Source organism: Pristis pectinata, chromosome 1, assembly GCF_009764475.1.
Source record: "Pristis pectinata isolate sPriPec2 chromosome 1, sPriPec2.1.pri, whole genome shotgun sequence".
Lineage (NCBI taxonomy): Eukaryota > Metazoa > Chordata > Chondrichthyes > Rhinopristiformes > Pristidae > Pristis > Pristis pectinata.
In genome coordinates this window covers 119,895,426-119,915,679 of record NC_067405.1, presented here as the reverse complement: position 1 = coordinate 119,915,679, position 20,254 = coordinate 119,895,426, and the positions used below count along the sequence as shown (strand labels likewise).

Genomic DNA, 20,254 nt, shown 5'->3' with positions numbered 1-20,254 from the left:
TTACTTGACCTTCTGTGTGTTTCCAGAATTTTCTATTTCATATTTTCAGCATCTGTATTTTAAGCACTTCAGATAATTCTTGGAGCACTTATCTGACATGAAACCAAATTTCGGTGATCTACTATTTGGGACTTCTGAAGAGTTTCTGTATTGGTGACAAATAATTCACTTGCTCAATCTGCTGAGTTAATCCTACTACTGAAAAAGGAAGAAAAAAATAACTTGCCTTTCTATTAGCAATTAGCACCTTCCATAACCTCAAAACATGACAAAGTATCTCACTGCCAATTAAGTACTTTTTGAAGTGTGATCACAGGATTGTGGGGAAATACAGCAGCCGATTTGCCCACATCAGCTTCCCACAAACAGTGCTGAATGATCAACTAATCAATTTTCTTAAAAGTGGTTGAGGGTGAATTGTTAGCCAGAACACCCCAAGAGAATTTCCCTCCATTTATGTGTACCTGACTGGGCAGTTTAGCATCTCATTTGAAAGACACCTCCTTGAACACTGCGGTCTACCTCAGTATTATGTGCAAACGCAAAATGACATTATGTTCAAACATCTGATTAAAAAGCGGGAATGATATCACTGAATTAAGCATCATACCTTTTGCAATGAGTATTTGATCTTGGGTTGAGCTGTACATTCTTTTGAAGGGTTTTGTACCAAGACAGAATAGCAACTAGTTGTATCTTTTGTTATTTCCCATACATAGACCCATACAGCAAGGAAAGAGGCCTTTCAGTCCACTGAGTCCATGCTGACCATTAATCATAAGTTTTACACTGATCCTACACTTATTCCCCCCACATACTCATCAACCCGCCACCTCCCCACCCTCTCGATTTTATCACTCCCATGCACACGGGTTAATTAAATTAACAATCCATGTCTTTTAACTTTGAGAGGAACCAGACCACCCAGAGGAAACTCGGGTGGTTACAAGGAGAATGTGCAAACTACACACAGACAGCACTGGAAGTCATGATTCAACCAAGGTTACTGGAGCTGTGAGACAGCAACACTACCTGTTGTGCCAATGTGCTGCCCCAGTGCCCACTAATACAAGGGCTTGTTTCTAGATTAATTTGCACATAATTGCATTTTACTTTGGGATTGAGAACCTGCTCAATAAAGTGGACAAAGGAACAAATGTCTGGAAGTTTTCCAAAGTGCCCATATTCTTACAGTAATGGTTTATGTAAATTGAGATTTGAGGGGTAATGAATTCTGTCACGTGGTCAGTAATAGAACATCATAATTGTTCCAGCCAAAGACTTTAACAAAATGGATATTTTTAGGCTGTAACTCTTTAATGTACTTTAATACAATGCAAGTTGTCATTCAGTAAGATAGCTAAAGTGAGCACCAAGAAATGAATGAGCATGGAAAAATCTAAATATTAAATTTGAATTCATCAAGAGGCCAAATGATGTATGTTATTTGCGATGAAAATTAATCAGATTTTCTCGAACCTTTGATTAGTTGGAATGGAAAATGGTGGATTTTGTTAGTGAACTGATTTGTAGTCCAAATGTGTATTTGCATGCACTGTTCAGAAAGTTACTTTAGGTAGAAATTTCTCAAATTTTGTCAAAAGTTGTTCTATAATATTCTGGATTTGTTAAGATTCATATAGAATGTGGTCATTATTGAGTTTGTGGCTGGATTATCTAATTCCTTAATTCAGATTAACAAATGGAGATTTAGGGCTGACTAGTGTTAAGCAAAAGTATTGGAAATAGTTTGAACATAAAATTATTGTGGCATTTGGCTATTGGTGTATTAATGTCACTTGTACTGAGATACAGTGAAAAACTTGTCTTGCATACCGATCATACAGGTCAATTCATTACACAGTGCAGTTACATTGAGTTAGTACAGAGTCCATTGATGTAGTATAGGTAAAAACAATAACAGTACAGAACATAAAACAGTACAGCACTGGACAGGCCATTCAGCCCACAATGTTGATGCCAATTTATATTAAATGTCCTCCACCTGTGTATCATTCCTATCCCTCCATTCTTTTCATAATCATGTGTCTCCAACTCTTAATTTCCCTGTCAATTTCCCCGCAAAAAATGTGCCTTGGCTAGAATCTGAGAACCATCTGTGCTCATAATCTAAACCAATCTCCTTGTTATATAATAACTAGTTCATTTACTAAATATGACGTTTTTATTGATATTCTTTTGAGATTAGTATTCTTTGAAATTTGGCTCAAGAAATTAGATCTAAACTCTTCAGCGGTTAGAAGAGTAATGGATGATCTTATTGAAAGGAGGAATGACAGATGTCGAGATGTTTCCACTAATGGGAGAATCTTGACTGAGGAGACATAGTTACAAGAATAGGGGGCAGTCATTTAAAGTCAAGTTGTGTAGGAACTTTTTGCAGAGGGTGATGAAGCTCTGAAATGCTCTGCTTGAGAGGCTAGAACGTAGAGGGTATTTAAGGAGGAAGTAGATACATTTTTGAAAGATGAGGGCAATGGGGAACTGGCACAGAAAGGCAAACTTGTACTGTTTACTCTGGAGCATCAGAGGCTGAGGTACCACCTGATAGAAGTATATGAAATTATGAGAGGCATAGATAGAGTAGATAGTCTTTCTCCCAGGGTGGAAATGTCACTAGAGGGCATAGCTTTAAGGTGGGTGGGGGTAGTTTAAAGGAGACTTATGAGGTAGGTTTTTATTTAGACAGACTGGTAGTTGCCTTGAACGTGCTGCCAGGGGAAGTGATGGAAGCAGATATGATAGCAGTATTTAAAAGGCATTTAGACAGACACACGAGCAAGCAGGGAATGGAGGGATATGGACCATGTACAGGCAAATGTGCAGTTTAAATAGGCGTCATGCTCGACACCAACATCGTGGGCTGAAGGACCTGTTCTTGTACTGTTTTGTGTTCTTTGTAGGATGAGATGAGGCCTGGGGCAGATCAGCCATTATCATATTGAATAGCAGGGCAGGCTCAAGGGGCCAAGTGGCCTACCTCTGCTCCTATTTTCGTATGTTCTTATAGTCAACTGCATGTCAGCATGAGAATTTCAAACAACTGTAGCCTGTACTTTTTATTCAAATCATGAATTATAAAGTTGCTGAAGCAAAGCATAATGTTTTTGGAAGATGAAATGGAACATATTCTAACCAATCCTTCATATGTTGGATTGCTATTAAAATGTAGCTCCATACAATAGGGGCCACCCAATTTAAGTTTAGGTGGACTGTTCATTATCACACTGTAACTTAAATTATTAACATTTAACAATCATTTTTAGAGTAAAAGTTCAAATTGCAGAAGACAGAATGTCTACTGCACTGGGAACTTTCCCCGAATAGTTTTTTCTGGGAGTTTTAACACAGGCCGTCCCCAGCTCTACCAGGAACTGATCCTGCCTTGGAAACTCCCTGAAAGAAAGGCATTTCTCTTCAGTTCTGTTTATTGCTTTATTTCAGTTGTTTGAATAGAGGAAACACAGTATCTTCATGGCAGTGTTTTCAGGTGAGGTCAGGTTCTTCTTTCTTTAAAAAAGAAAATTCTGCTTGGCAATTAATGTATAGTAATTGTATAAAAATTACTGTATGGGGTGTATATTTGCTTAATTTTTTAATGTACAATTCTATACTTTCTGTATACAACACCCACAAGTCCATTTGAACTCTTTGTGATCAGTTTGTTTCTTTAATCATCAAATTAGTGCAAATCTTGAAGAGAATATGAGAGAAGTTGAGAGAAAGAAGGATTTTTAATGACATAGCTACTTAAACTCCACAGCAATCCACAAATGTTAATCTGTAATGTTTTCCTTCACAGAATGTTGATTCAACACTTGATACTTTTGTCCATTGCTACAAAGGGAAAATAGCAGCTTTTGCATTGAAAGATATTGTCACTTTTATATAATCACTGTCTGTATTATCCTAATCCTGACATATAAAAGAGGTGATGCCAGCAATAAAGTAATGTCAGATGAAACTTAATGAAAAGTAGTCTCTTGGCTATTTTTAGCTAGCTTTCTGTGAGATTGATAAAAGGGCTTGGAATTCAATGAGTTGGATGTATTTCCACTGCATGTTTAGCTTGGGTGCAAAGTGGTTTTGGCTTCTCACCAAAGCTAAACATATTTAATGTATTACTGGAGTTAAGGCTTCAGCTGTGAGAGACTCCTCCTGGAGGGTCACGCTAGCCACTGACTTTGATTTTGAACTGTTTATATCCTGACTGCAGTGCAAGGGCAAAGCCAAATTCATTTTGCACGTGTGCTGCATTTTTGGAAAAGTACATCATAAAACTGCCATGGACTTGTCCAAAACACGATTTAATGTTCAGCTCCTGCCAATGTTACATTACACTTAGAAGTGATTTTTGTCTGTCTGAGATTTGAAGCTGTAAGCTGAATTTTTATCTGAGACAAGTTCTACATTATCTGACCAAATGAGTAGTGGCTTTGCATGTTGTCTGCTTTTTTATTTTTACACTGTAAGGTATCTATGTGCTAGTCAAATGTATCTTGCATATTATGTTGTTGTAGCATTTTTGCTAAGTGATTATGGATGTGGAGGCCTTGAAGATGCATTGTGTATAATGCAAATTACTGTAGATGGACTCTATCATCAGCTGATGTAATGCTGAGTTTTATCTATTGTGGAAGTACAATAGTAGGGACGTGTTCGGCACAGCTTTATGGGCCGAAGGGCCTGCATTGTGCTGTAATTGTTCTATGTTCTAATAATAAATATCAAATTAAAATAGAAATGTCCAATTCTTCCTTGTGTTCAGTCATGATCCTTAGTATGTGCACTGTGAGGCTAAGGAGTGGGAAGTATGTACCTTTGGCATCTACTGTTTCCTGCTTGATGATAGTCTTTTTGCAAGGAGCCAGCACACCAGACTCTGACAACATCAGTGTCCAGCACATTTGTTTGAAGATGAAATGTATGAGGGGACATGGCGGGGTAGATGTCAGAAAATTTTCACCAGTGGGAGAGTCTTGAACAAGAGGGCATGGTTTCAAGATAAGCGGCCAGTCATATGAAACTGAGGTATGTAGAAATTTCTTTTCACAAAGTCAGTGGAATTCTCTACCCCGTAGAGTTATGGAGGCCAGATCATCAGAAGTATTTAACGTGGAGGTAGATTCACTTTTGAAAGATTGGGGGATTGAGGGGTATGCGGAGGTGGAACAAGGGAGGAGTTGAGGCCTGAGTTAGATCAGCCATGATCGTATTCAGTGGTTGGGCAGGCTTAAGGGGCCAGTTGGCCTACTCCTGTTTTCTTGTACTCTTGTATTGGACCATGTTGAACCACATGCATTTGGAACATCGGAGATTGTGCTAGAAACATCTCAGACTCACTGAACTGAAAATGTGGAAAGGATTCTAAGGGATAGGATTTATGAACACCTTGAGAATCATGGACTGATTAGGGACAGCCAGCATGTGAAGGGAAGATTTTGCCTCACAAGCCTGATAGAGTTCTTTGAGGAGGTGACCAGGAAGATTGATGAGGGCAGTGTGGTGGATGTGGTTTACATGGATTTTAGTAAGGCGTTTGATAAGGTTCCTCATGGTAGGCTTCTTCAGAAGGTCAGAGGCCAAGGGATCCAAGGAAACTTGGCTGTGTGGATTAGGAATTGGCTTGCATGTAGAAAGCAGAGGGTTGTGGTGGAAGGAGTGCCCTCGGATTGGAAGGCAGTGACTAGTGGTGTCCAGCAGGGATCGGTTCTGGGACCTCTACTTTTTGTGATATTTATAGATGACTTAGATGAGGGGGTGGAGGGCTGGGTTCGTAAGTTTGCGGATGACACTAAGATAGGCGGTGTTGTGGATAGTGTGGAGGGCTGTCGGAACTTGCAGAGGGATATTGATAGGATGCAGAGCTGGGCTGACAAGTGGCAGATGGAGTTCAATCCGGAGAAGTGTGAGGTGGTACACTTTGGAAGGACAAACTCCAGGGCAGAGTATAGGGTAAATGGCAAGGTACTTGGCAGTGTGGAGGAGCAGAGGGATCTGGCGGTTCATATTCACAGTTCATTGAAAGTTGCCTCACAGGTGGAAAGAGCAGTTAAGAAGGCCAATAGGATGTTGGCTTTCATAAGTTGCGGGATTGAGTTTAAGAGCCGTGAGGTGATGATGCAGCTTTACAAAACTCTAGTTAGGCCACACTTAGAGTACTGTGTTCAGTTCTGGTCGCCTCATTATAGGAAGGATGTGGAGGCGTTGGAGAGGGTGCAGAGGAGATTTACCAGGATGCTGCCTGGATTAGAGAGTATTGAATATGAGGAGAGGCTTAAGGTGCTAGGGCTTTATTCACTGGAAAGGAGGAGGATAAGAGGAGACATGATAGAGGTATATAAAATACTGAGAGGAATAGATAGAGTAGACAGTCAGCGCCTCCTTCCCAGGGCACCAATGCTCAAGACGAGAGGGCATGGCTTTAAGGTTATGGGTGGGAGGTTCAGGGGAGATGTCAGGGGGAGGTTTTTCACTCAGAGAGTGGTTGGTGCATGGAATGCACTGCCTGGGGTGGTGGTGGAGGCAGATACATTGAACAGGTTCAAGAGCTTGTTGGATAGGCATATGGAGGAGTGTGGGATGGGGGGGATATGCGGGAGGAAGGGGTTAGGTAGTGTGAGGTTCAAGAGCCTGTTGGATAGGCATATGGAGGAGTGTGGGATGGGGGGATATGCGGGAGGAAGGGGTTAGGTAGTGTGAGGGTGGTTTGATGGAGGGTGGTGGGCCGAAGGGCTTGTTTTGTGCTGTATGGTTCTATGGTGCCTGCCCTGAACTTGCATATCATAGAGAAACTGAAGTAATCCACTTAGCCAGGTGATGACATCAGGACCAGCTGTTAAACTGCAAGGTTATATTGGATCTATCCAGCTGTTCTAACTCGGTGCCTGCTCATCTGAGTTGTGCTGTTCTGGATATTGAAAATTAACTCGGCTGACCCTCTCTATCAGAGAGTTATCCCACAAGCTAGAGCAAGCTGCAAACAGCAACGAAACCACAGGCAGCAGATACTGAAACACCCCTCCCCAAAATGCCCTATGACATTTTTACATCTTCCCACTGTCAAATGTGTTGAAAATTCCAGTAGGCTGGAAGTATACTTATTACTTAAAATATATATTCAATTAAAATAGCTTAAAGTTCTGAGAAATTAATTAAAACCATTATGGTAAGATATCTTTATTAGTCACGTGCACATTGAAATACACAGTGAAATGCATCTTTTTGCGTAGTGTTCTGGGGGCAGCCCGCAAGTGTCGCCACGCTGCCAGCGCCAACGTAGCATGTCCACAACTTCCTAACCTGTACGTCTTTGGAACGTGGGAGGGATCCAGAGGAAACCCACGTAGACACAGGGAGAATGTACAAACTTCTTACAGACTGTGGCCAGAATTGAACCCGGGTCACTGGGTATAGGAAAATAAAGAAAAATAAATTACTTAATTGCATTTGGGTTTCTATTTGGATTGGTGACCCCAGACAGTGACAAGTGGAGAGACAGAGTGGAAGGTCATGTGTAGCGGCATCCACACTGCAACCACTCTGACTTCAGTTTTTAAATGGATGGGCACAAAAGTCAGAACTGAACTGACCTGTGAGGAGAAGGCAGCTAGTGGTTCTTAGTGGAACTGCCAGCCAGAGCTGGACACAATCCAACCTCTCATACAGTGTTAACTACACCATTTTTGCCATTGTTTTTCCATGGAATGAAAGCTGGAAGTTCCATGTACCTACTCTGATCTAGCAGTAAAACCAGGGGAAAGAACTGGAGTAAAGGGAACCTCCAGTTTGTGTTCTTCATTTTCAAAGTTTCCGTAAAGCCCACTCCTCTGTCTGTTTCACCAATCTTATGAATAGTATTTGCAAGGAACTTATGCCACCTATGTCACTAACATTGTTCATCTGTTTTGTATTCCACCTTTTCATTTCCCACAAACTGTATCTCCCCTCAGGGCTGTTGGCTTGAACCTATCTTTTTCTCCAGTCTGCCTTTGAGAGCACAGTAGCTCACCTCGGTCGGAGACACCTGCTAACCAGACCAAATTCTCATGAAACTGCAGAACATCCTTCTTTTGCTGACCACTGTGTTACCTGATAACGTAAATAATTTTCTTCTCCTTGGATATTGTTCCCACTTCCTTTCAAAATCAATATAATTAACCCAACCACACCAAAACAACATGTTTGATCCCCGTTTTCCTTGGACAAACTATTCCACACCACTAGAACTCTTGAGCATATTGTCTCCCAATCCATTTTCATATAAAATATGTAAAATAAAACCTGCAAAAATCTTTTTTTGTTAATATGCTCAGAAGGAATGGTATCCTGGTGATCACCAAATCTGCTGTCCAGTGGCCATAGCAGAAGTCAATAATTATATCTTCTATGACAGTAGTCACAGGGTTTCATTCCTCCCTGACCTTCACCCAACATCTGACATACTGAACCTCGCTACCTTCCTTTAACATCCTTTTCTGTTTGTGCAGCTTGGTGGTAATGTCCTTATTTGGATGCATTTGCCTCACCATTGTGAATTCGAGTCTCACAAAGACTGATTCTCAACACTGCTGCCTTTGTGTGCTTCCCTTGGTTGCAACATTTCCAGTTCAGCCTTTTCATCAACTGTCTTGATTCTACTTTGATGTTTGCTCTCCTTACTGCTGCTAGGGATAGTGCTGATTTGTTTTTGATTAAATGCTAATGAGTATCATAGTTCTCATAGACAGCGACTGCTTGGACACCATTCTCCAACCTCCCATTAACTGGTATTTATCCACCTGTCAGCCCTGTTTTCCAAGCGCAGCTTTCTGGACTAGGAATATCAGAGGAATACCAGGCCCTAAGTAAATTAGGTTGGATTCCTGATCGCTATTTAACAATCCTGTAGAAAAATAGAGAAAGTAGATTTTAGCCTAAATGGTTGTTTAGAATAAATCAAAAAATGACAACATAAAATGCTAAGACATCCTAATTAATGACTCATAAAGTGTATATGAAAATTTGAGGCTAGGTTAGTTTCAAATAGATTTGTGAACTTGATAATTATAGAGCAGAAGTGGCCAAGGCAAACAGAGGTAGTATTAAGGAAAGAAAGAAACTCCAATCCAACCACAGAATGCAGAGTCAAATATAAATGAGCTCATTTGGCAAATAATTAACTTTCAATCCTGCTGAAACTGTCCAGAAATAACCCCTTTACCCTCCACTACCCCTATCAGCCACAATTATTCTTTCAATTACATGGGGAAGGGAAACCCCAAAAGTGCCAGTGTAATGTTACAGGAATAAGGCTTAGATTTACAATCATTTCAATTTTTCAGTTATGCTGAAATAGAACCACTTGCAAAAGACTTGCATGCAACATACTGCATCAAATATGATGGCTCGCATATCAATGCCACCATTGCACTTTGCCCTGTCTGAACATAAGCTAAATATATCCCATTCACATGGACCATAATTGACTGATAGGTACCCAGGAAAACAATATTTACTCTGTAAAGACTCAAATGACCTCACAACATATTCAGCACCACAGAGGAGTTGAATGACCAATCACTGCATCTGTGAATGGAATAAACTTGTAGTACCATACATTTTGCTTTCCAAACCTCTTGTGTAACATTTTATGCCGAAATATGGAGAGTAAGAAAGCCTCATCTTCCAGGATCACATCTTTGCTGGGAACAAAAAGAATGAACAGGAAGATCTCAGCCTGGTCAATGTGCCACAGGTGCATAGGGCATCATGCAGTTTTAGATAGGCATGCAAGTCTTTTGAGGGCTACAGATGATTGGAAGGTAGACCACAGCTGGGCTGCAGTCAGTATATTATTGATTTCGATGATTCACAGTCTTGGGGTTCCATTAGACCCAGTCTTAAGCTCGTACTTCACATATCATTATTAAACAATTAAGACATTGGAAAACTAGAGACAAAAGTCTTGCAATCATTTGAGAGTCACTGTGGGAGCAAGAGTTCAAGTTCTTTGAGAATGATATAGGGATTGGTTAGATGATCTCCTTCAGTTATACTTTAATACAGAGCACTAAAAAAAACTTAGTAAAAATATGTTCTGATATATTTTAAATCCAGGTTGTGGTAGACTAAGTATTAATTTGATTGAAATCATTGCAAAATGTAATGATTTTATGCAGGAAATTTACCAACTGAACAGATTAATGGCAGCTGTACTGTAGCAAAATATTTAAAATTTCACAGACAAACCTGAGCAGGATTAGGAAGAAATTGGATGTTCTAAAGTATAGTCTAAGAAAGACATCTTAAGGGCAATTTTAAAAGATTGCAATAATAGATTGTGGAGAAATTTGAAGAAGGCCTTGGGGCATGGGCTTGTGATGCTAAAGTCATGGGAAAGAAAACATGCGTAAGGCAGTCTTGGAAATGGAGAATAGAAGCGGGGCTATGGAAAAGAAAATTAGAGGGAAGAGAAACCCATACCTTTGCCTCAATTCAGTCTTCCTCAGTGACTACTCGTGCTGAACCAGGCAATTCACAATCTTGTCATCCCTTACAAACTGGACCAGAGGTCCCTATCCCATATACTATGATTATGGCTCCCCCTGCTTTGGTTCACCTGGCACTGAAACACTCATCCAAATCTTAGGATGGAGGGAGATAAAATTTAGAAAGATCGGGGAATTGAGGGTAATGAGGAACTAGCACAAAAGGGGAGTTGAGAGCAGCATAGGTCCGCCTTGATCATGTTGAATAGCAGGGCTGGCTTGATGGATCACGTGGTCCACTCCTACTCCTGTTACCTTGTAGGTATGATCCTATCAAATAATAAGTTGGTAAATAATACTAACATTTATTTACACCACATTAAAATTTTTCCACATAAATGATGTGCATAGGAATCAGTACGTTGTTCCTGGAATGACTCAGTGGAGTGTATGTGCTTACTGCCATAAATGTTTGAAGCTGTAGTTCTAATAGTGAAAGTACCTGGATTTGTTCCAGAATAGCAAGTAGAACTTGATCTGGTTCCCAGTTGGGATTCCCCCAAGTCTGATGTGCATTAGTACTGTAGTAGGCAAATGCATTTTATATAGAACAGGAGCCAGCTTGTCTGCAGTATCTGTAATATTTATCCATGCAATTAATGGATTCATTTTTCTATTCTTTCAGTCCAGATATCACTTTTGTAAAGTTTCATAAGGCAAATATTCCAGCAGTTAGAAAGTGGAAGTGTAAGCTTCGTTCCAAGGGAGCAGGAGAGGTGGCCAGAATGTTGGCAAGTATCTTATCACTGGTTCAAGCTGAGCAATGGCTTGTTTGTGGCAACGGATTTTTACAAAATCTCATTTCCATGCCGTAGTCTATTAAAAACGGACGGTTATAATTTAGATTTAAAAGTAAGGGTTCTGAGTATCTTTTCTAAGTTACAATCTTATTATAAATAAAAAGGGGGCTGAAGGCGTTTGGCCAAGTTGACTGTCCATTCCCTCCATTGTTTGGCTCTATTTCTTCACTGAATGTTAGAAGCACAGAAACGCCATTCCTGACTTGCTTTGCTGATATTCTAAGTTGTCCTGAAAGTTCAGTCCTGAGTGTAACATTGCCAGATCAGTGTTACTTCCTGTGTAAAATCGATTTCCATTGAAATCCTTACGTTATACTATGGTTGCTAATCCTGCCAAATTGGACTGGAAGCTTCAGAAATTGACCTTCTGGATACTGCTGTTGGCAAGGTCATGGGCCTTAATGACAACTGCAGATGGGAAATAATGTTTTTATCCACCAGCCATGCCTCAACCAGTAGGGCAACGCAATCTGCTCGCATCCAGTTGGTCTGGTGAGTGACCTGCTGAAAGACGGACATGTCAGCTGTCCAGTAATGGTGATTGGAGGGTGCAGCAGTTGAAAGTTGGAGGTCACATGATGACAACCCTGAGAATGTATCCAATTTATGTTGACAGCCCTCCATTTTGCTATTGACAATGATGCCATGTCCATTCAGGACTTAGGGTCACTATGCAGATGTTTTGGAGGGAATAGGGCAGGGCAAATTTCATTGCATAATATAAGAGATGTTATGGTATTTTTTCTTGTAGAAATTCTGGTTGAACAATATTGTCATTTTTATACATTTCTGGGGCAATGAAGTCATCAAAGCAGCCCTGATATTATGATGTCGGTCATGTCCTCTGGCATATTTTCTTCCCAGATGTGTGTGATTTTAGGACTTCATTAGGGATGTTGTCTGCCCCTGAGGCTTTGTTTTTTGTTAGTTGGCATTTTTGACTACTTGTTAGTTAGGAATGGTAGCAAATCTGGACCTGGTAGATAGCTGTGGATTGGAATCAAGGGAACTCTGGTCAAAGAAAAGGTCAAGATTAAGAAGATCTTTGAGGTGTTCCATCCAGTGGGTGCTGACTGCCTCTTTGTTGTTTCAAAGTTCACACCTGTTCTTGGCTCTCAGTGGAAAGGACAGAAGCCTGACTAGTAACTAGAAGGGAGGTGGCTACAGTCTCACTTCTGTTGCCACAGGAAGGTCATCACTACATCCCTCCGAGTGACAAAAGAGAGGCTCTCCAAGTCACAGTGTGGATTCCTTCCCTCTTGAGGCAGTGAACATGATCTTACCTGTGAGACAACTCCAAGGGAAGTGCTTGGAGCAAGACTAGCCACTACATGTGGTCTTTATCGACCTTGCTAAAGCCTTCAGCTCCGCCATTTGAGAGAGACTGTCGAGTATCCTCCTCAGCTTGGCTGCATGTAGCAAATGTATCTTTATATTGTGCTTGCTTCATGATGGAGTGCAAGCTGTGATTCCCAACCCAAAGGGTCCACATCTGAACCAACCTCTGTGCAGACCAATGCCAAGCAAGGCGACAATAAAGCTCCAACACTTTTTGATCTTTATCTTTGGAGGTGAGGTACAACATTGTAAAAGGCTTCCTGTTAGAATGGAACTTATCTACAGGAGCAGTGTCTTTTTTGTTCTTAATCATGTTATAGAAGTCCCATCAGAAAATCATAAAGTTTATGTGCAATAATAACAATTGATGCTTATTTTTGCCGATATGCTAGTTTGGTTGTTAAGTAGAGTGAGCAGAGGATAAAAGATTTTAACCAATAGAAATGGTCAAAATGTCCCTTCACAAAGTGGCATTATAGCCAAACGAAGAGAGAGGCGAATGGGAGCAAAGAAATGATTGCATTTATATAGCATCAAGGAACTTTGTAGCCAAATAAGTACTTTTGAACTGTCTTTTGTATTCATTTTTCAGAATCAAGCAAGATTGTCATGAGGCCTGTAGTTCAGCTGCATATTGGTGAATAATGATCGTTTGTAGCACTTCCATCATTTCTTGCTGATTGGTAATAGACTGCTAGGGCAGTAATTCACCAGATACTTGGGTAATTTTCCACATTGTAGGGTAGATGCCTGTGTTGTGACTGTGTTCCGGCAACTTCCACATTACACTAACAGCTTCTATATTGTAATTGCAGTCAATTTGCCACATTATGAACTCTCTCACAGCAATGCGATAATTGACAAACCAATCTTTTTTGGAGTAATAGTCATCATTTATTCCTCAAAAAAAAGAGTGGTAATTTTCCTGTGTGAGATCAGTTATGCTGCCTTTGAGGAAAGATGGGGCTTAGATTCAGCATTTCAACAAGAAGATGGCACCTCTGACAGTGCAACACTCCCTCAGTACTGTACTAGAGCACTAGTTTAGATTATGTGTTTGAGGCACTACACAGAATGTTTCAGAACTAGAACTATTTGTCAGCTCCAGGATCCCACCACGAGTCTCATCTTCCCTCTCCCGCCCCCCCCCCCCACCGGCTTTCCGCACAAACTGTTCTCTAGTGACTCCCTGGTCTGCTTGTCCCTTCCAACCTGCCCCTCCCCATCCCCTGGCACTTTCCTCTCCAACCTTTGTCCCTACACGACCTCTCTCACCACCATCCAGGGATCTAAACATGTCTCTGTCTCTCGCTCTGGCTCTGTCTGTCTGTTCACCTTTTACGTTTCTTCCCAATCCCCCTACCCATTACATCTGCCCATCACCCTCATACCTATTCACCTGGGTTTCTTCTTCTTTCTTCTCCTGGTTCACCTTTCCTATCCTCTCCCTCACCTAGCTCTATCTGCCTATTTTTATTTTTTTCTCCTTATCTGTTTCTGCCCATCAGCTTTGAGCCTCTGTCTCAACGCTCACTCCTCCCCCACCTGCCTCCATCTACTCCTCGTCCTTCGCCCCCTGCCCCTCCTAGTCTGGTTCCACCTATGACCTAGCAGCCTCTGTGTCACCCCCCCTGTCTCATCCCGCCCTCTCACCTCTATATACTAGTTATCTTCCCTCTACTCTCTCAGTCCTGATGCATGGGCTCAACCCAAAATATTGACCAGCCTTTTGTCTCCACTGATGCTGCTTGTTCTTCCAGCAGTTTGGTTTTGCTCTAGGTTCCAGCAACCTGCAGTCTCTTGTATTATCCAGTTCTGGATTGGTTAGTTCTGCATTGACTGCATGACTTGCCCATTTACTGGAAAGGTTACCAAAATGAAGTCTCAGTTTCCCCCAAAACAGAAATTTATGAACTACTTGTGCAAGTGCAGTGAGAGAAGCCGGTGGGGATTTCCCATTTCTTCCTGCTCCTTACATTCGTACCACCTTATCCCTAGATCCACTCTCCCCAAGTTAAATTTTCCCCAGCGTTTACGCACTGCTGCAGTACACATAACACGCACGTTTCCCTCAACCATATCACCACTTTTTTTTTACTCATCTATATTTTCCTTTTTGTTCTCTGGAGGGACTGTGTGACTCATGTTTGGCCAATTCCATCCACCGAATCATGTGGCTGTTGTTCACATACGAGCCATGGTAATGCACTTTGGAAAGTGCTGTATCAAAACTGAGGCAATGTCTCTCCTAATTAACACTATGCAGATCCTGATCAAAGTAGAAACCCTAACCATTTTTCTTTTACCCCACACCATCCTCTCTCTTCTATTGACGCTTCCCTAACCTGACATTATCCTGATGCGATTAGCTAACTCGGTCGGCACTGATAAGTGATCAGTCCTGGAACTTTCTGGATTTCCACACCCCAGACTCAGAATGATGATGCACTAAACAAATTAATCTTTGGGGATGTCCAAGGATGCTGACTTTTCTGTACAGTAAGTCCTGCTACAAAGAGGGGTTATATATGTATTATCCTGAACAAGAGCATATGAATGTAATAAGACTATACCCTCACAAACGTGGAAGGAATAAGAGAGAAGAGGAATGGAATCCATGACCAAGCATTTAGACGAGACAGAACATTACTTGTCAGTATGTGCAAAGTTCCTCCTAATAAGAGAGTTGAATTTCCCGTCTCCTGAACAGAACCAATATGGAGAAATGATGCAGAACAGCCCAAAACTATGACTAAATTGAGGAGAATGTGAAAACAAGTAAACCTAAGAGGTTTGCGCAGTTGTTTGGAACCATTTGCGCAGTGCATGGAGCTGTGGTCAATCATTCTGCTAGACTGACAACAAAATGTGAAAAGCTAGTGATATAAATAAGTCTCATTAATGCCAGCATGTCCAGGAATCCAGAAATAGGAAGGTTGCCATTAATATGTGTATGCCTCTCATTTCCTTTATATAACTCTGATACACATACATAATTGATATGTACATGATGTACATGAATAGTACTTTGGAAAAAAAGTTAGAAGATGTATGATAGGAAAACAAGGTAAATTTGTTCTGCAGCTGTGTGTTTTATTTTGGGATGTGGGACTTTCCTCTTGCATCCCTTATTGAGTCCTGGAATTTAACTTTGTGAAAACCCAGAAGGCATCAAGCCAATGAGACAGACTGTTTAGTGGGTTTGGATGTGATTCAAGTTCTGGGTCAGGCATTTTCACTTGGATCAAAGAAGCTAAGCGCAAAAGGAATACAGCACCTGGCTGGTAAAGATATATACTGCACCACGTAAGACATCAACAAGCTGAAAATCTGGGTTCTTTGAATAATTATGTTCACTTGTATGAGACCTTTTAAAGGTGCTTACATGTCACATCACTTGAAAGCCAAGAAGAGTTTTTATTGTACAAGTGCGAGCTGAAAGAGTGATGACGTGAGAAGCAGACTGTCTCTTCACCTCTAGGACTGATATCTGAATGCAGTCTGAATCAGTGGAAATCAAAATTTTAAAGAAAAGTAGTGTTTAGCTGTCCTGCAGTGTTAAACCGATGCTATTGCTGTCTGCAGTACAACACCCAGAGCTTTAAAATAGCTTGAATTTTTTTACACTTGAGAGGTACCTTTCATAAAAAAAAGGGTGATAACTACATGGAAATTAGATCAGCAGCATTTTGCCTATTTTCAGTGTTTCGTTCTGAAGAGACCTATTTTCTGCCTGTAATTTGACTATAAATCTCCACATTTGACTGATAATCTGTAATTTGAAAAACACCTAAAATTCTCCATCTTTGAGTCAGCTACCCTAATACTTTAAATATTCTTTAAAAAAAAAGGGAAACTTAAGCTTGGGGGATATGAAATTAGTTTGCAGTGGTACTGAGTACTTAATTTCAGCACATGCTCTATTTTCTCTTATTATTTGCGATTAAATTTTAATGTACAGTTCAGATCTGAGAGTTGTATCCCATGTCTTCTATTGTATTTTGCTGCAACTCCAAATTGTTTGATGTGATAACCTCTTATGCTCTACCCTTCACTCCAGCATTATCACTTTTTATGGTATTGTCAATATCAATTGTGGAAATGCCAGTTCCAGTGGCACCTGAAGGAAGGTTGAAATGATCAGTTAGCTCCTCCTTTAATTCCAAATAAATGGGGATTTTTCAGGCTGGATGGATTACCTGGTGGAGAGCACCAAGGATCAATTCTTGGCACCCAACTATTTTACTATCTATATTAATGACTTGACGGAGAGGGCATCTTTGCTGATGATGTGAAAATAGGTGGGGAGGGTATGTCGCAGTGAGGATGTGTGGACTCTGCAACAGGATATAGCTAGCTTGAGTGAATGGGTGAAAACTTGGCAAATGGTGATTGATGCAGGAAAGTGTGAGGTCATGAACTTCTGGAAGAATCAAAAAGACAGACTTAATTAAGAGAGATTGCAAATGAGTGGAGTACAGAAGGATTTAGATGTTCTTGTCCGTGATTTACAGTAAGTTAGCATGCAGGTACAGCAAGTAGTTATGCAAGTGGCCTTTTTTGCTAGTGCTTTGGAGTTTAGAAGCAGATTGTTTGTATTGTTACAATTGTACAAGGTGTTCATGAGGCTGAACCTGAAGTACTGTACATGGTTTTGGTCCCCTTATTTAAGAAATGATATATTAATAATGGAAACAATCCAGAAGAGGTTCATTCGGTTAATTCCTGGAATGAGAGGGATAGATCCTTGGAGCTTAGAAGAAAGAGGAGTAACCTTATTGAAACATGTTGGATCCTAAGTGGCCGTGGCAAAGTAGATGTTGAGATGTTTCCACTAGCGAGAGAATCTTAAACAAAGGAACATAGTTACAAGATAAAGAGCAGTCATTTAAAACTGTGGTGCACAGGAATTTCTACAGAGGCTGGTGAATCTGTGGAATTCTCTATCCTGAAGAGTTGTGCAGACTGGACTGCTGGAGGTATTTAACGATGAGTTTGATACATTTTTTGAAAGACCAGGAAATCGTGCACAATGTGGAATAGTATAGAAGAGGAGATGAAGCCATGTATAGATGGCCATGGGCATATTGAAATCGAGGGTGGGGCAGGCTTGACGGGCTAAATGGGCTGCTCCTATTTTCTTGTGTTCTTATCATCATTTGCTTCGCTCAATGGACTCCACTCAATCTGGATGAAGCAATCCCAAAAGAAGTTTTTTATGATCTATCATGCACTTACTCTCTTGAGTTGCAGGCTGTCCCAGGAAGTGTAAGGAAGTGGCGAAAGTGTAACATTAGTTTATGGGGTATACTAAAGAACTGGCTTATTATTACTCCATACTAAAAGTTGCTTCTTCACAGTTTTGGGCGGCCGTAGGCCATGGCAACAGCAAGAAACATAGAGTCATTGGCACCCCCACTTTCCCTGGAATCGCTGGTGCAGCAGGCGAATGTGATCCAAGTTCCAGATAGCCGGCTGTCGTCTCTAAGCATTGAACCAGAGGATGGGGGCTTCAAGGAGAGATTTGTACTGACCGTGGAAAACAAGTACAAATGTGAACATTGCTGTCTTCCACTCTGCAATCCCAAACAAACTGAGTGTGGCCACAGATTCTGTGGAAGCTGTATACAAAAGATTCTTGGGTAAGTTCAGTTTTTAATGAGAAATTCTGATGTATAATTTTTAACTAAACTGAAATGTGTCGGTCTGTCTGCTGATGTAGTGACAATTTTGATTTGCCTGACGAGTTCAGATCTGAGACTTGCGTCTCGCGTCTTCTGTTGTAATTTGCTGCCACTCCAATTGTTTAGGATTGTCTAAACAGGTTGTCTAAGGTTACAGCAGGATCTAGATCAAGTGGAAAAGGGAATAACAGATGGAATTTAACTCCAAGTGCAAGGGGATACATTTTTGAAGTTAGACTTTGCCAGGACATACACAATGAATGGCAGGTCCCTGGGGAGTGTTGGTCAACAGGGAGACGGAGGGGTATAATTACATAGTTCCCAGAAAGTGGCAACAAAGATAGACAGGGTGGTGAGAAAGGCGTATGGTGTGCTTGCCTTCATCGGCTGAGGCATTGAATATAGGAATTGGGATGTCGTGTTACAGTTGTACAAAACATTGGTTGGACTGCACTTGGTGTACTGTGTGCAGTTCTGGTCGCCACACAGCAGGAAAGATGTGATTAAGTGAGAGGGTGTAAAAAAGATTCACAAGGATGTTTCCTGGATTGGAGGGCTTGAGTTATAAGGAAAGATTGGATAGGTTGGGTCTGTTTTTCCTGGAGCAAAAGAGGCTGAGAGATGACATGTATAAGATTTTGAGAGGCATTGATAGGGTAGATAGCCAGATGGGCCAGTTTCTATGCCGTGCAACTCCATCGCTCTATTTTGGAGCATGTTGTGCCCACTTTATACATAATTCACAAAAATGTTACAATTATGTTTGATATAGTTAGGAAAATGTCCGAGTTGACTTAAAAGCTTTGTCACCAACAACTTAGCTTTATATATTAAAGACCTAATTATTTGCATGTTTTGGAACCAATAGTAACTGTTTAACAACCATCCATTTTCATTGCTATTAAGCTATGGGACAACAGATTGTTGGACCAACAACTACATATCAAAAGGGCCAAAGACTGTATGGAAAACAAGTCCTTTGGAGAATAAAGATATCTTCTGTTGTTGAACATGTGTCCAGCTTTTCCAATGACTTTTATTGATAAATGCAGATTGATAAGTCTAGCATTGGAGTAATTTAATTCCAAGCTGTATTTCTTGTTGATTAATTTTATGGTCATGTTTATTTGAATGATGACCCAATGTGAAATGAATTGTTCAAACAGTGATAATAGGAAATACAAGACAGAGAGCTAGACTATAGGAATGGATGAACTCTGAAACCTCGAGGTGATGATGTTGGGATTGAATCTGCAGAATTATTGCGAAGCAAGTCTCACAATGTGTATTGGCTGCATTTTATACTAAAGTGGATGTGTCTGGTATTACAACTTGAATAGCATTTAGACCAAAAGGAAAATGTGTCTTTTTAAACATGTTGAGTTGTTATCAAATTGTTTTTACTTGCTATTGGGGTTTAGCTTACTTTGATTACATTATTTAATATTTTGTTTTCAGGAGTCCAAAACCTGTATGCCCACTTGATAATGTGGCTTTATATGAGAACACGGTAAGCAATTGAGTACATGTATGGGTTTTGAATTTCAATTTTAGTGTTTTTTTTAATGAACCACTATTGTGCTGATTTTTTTTTTTACTTTCAAAGGTTTTTAAGGACATCTGCTGTAAAAAGGAGGTTCTAGCTCTTCACATCTATTGTAGGAATGAAATAAATGGCTGCACGAAACAGCTACCTCTAGGAAAGCTTGAGGTAATTGATATTACCTAATCTTAACTGGAACACAGTCAGTAGTTTCTGGTTATTCTGATGCATGTTTAGATAACCAATGGACCACAGTGTAATTAAGTTTCAACTAGGAAGTTGAAAACTTTTATTGGAATTAACTGTTGATAATTTTTTTTACACAACATCAATAGTTTT

At 40.5% G+C, this 20,254-nt stretch overlaps 1 protein-coding gene across 1 annotated transcript in view; it reads left to right on the top strand.

Annotated features, from left to right (window-relative positions):
- The window catches only part of traf3 (TNF receptor-associated factor 3), a 75,928-nt gene that overhangs the window by 23,925 nt on the left and 31,749 nt on the right, over nt 1-20,254 (top strand). The window contains exons 2-4 of the mRNA XM_052025202.1: nt 18,049-18,330; nt 19,831-19,882; nt 19,979-20,083. Of these exons, the coding sequence (XP_051881162.1) occupies nt 18,068-18,330; nt 19,831-19,882; nt 19,979-20,083 (420 nt within the window). The 5' untranslated portion in view covers nt 18,049-18,067. The remainder of the gene's footprint in view (nt 1-18,048; nt 18,331-19,830; nt 19,883-19,978; nt 20,084-20,254) is intronic.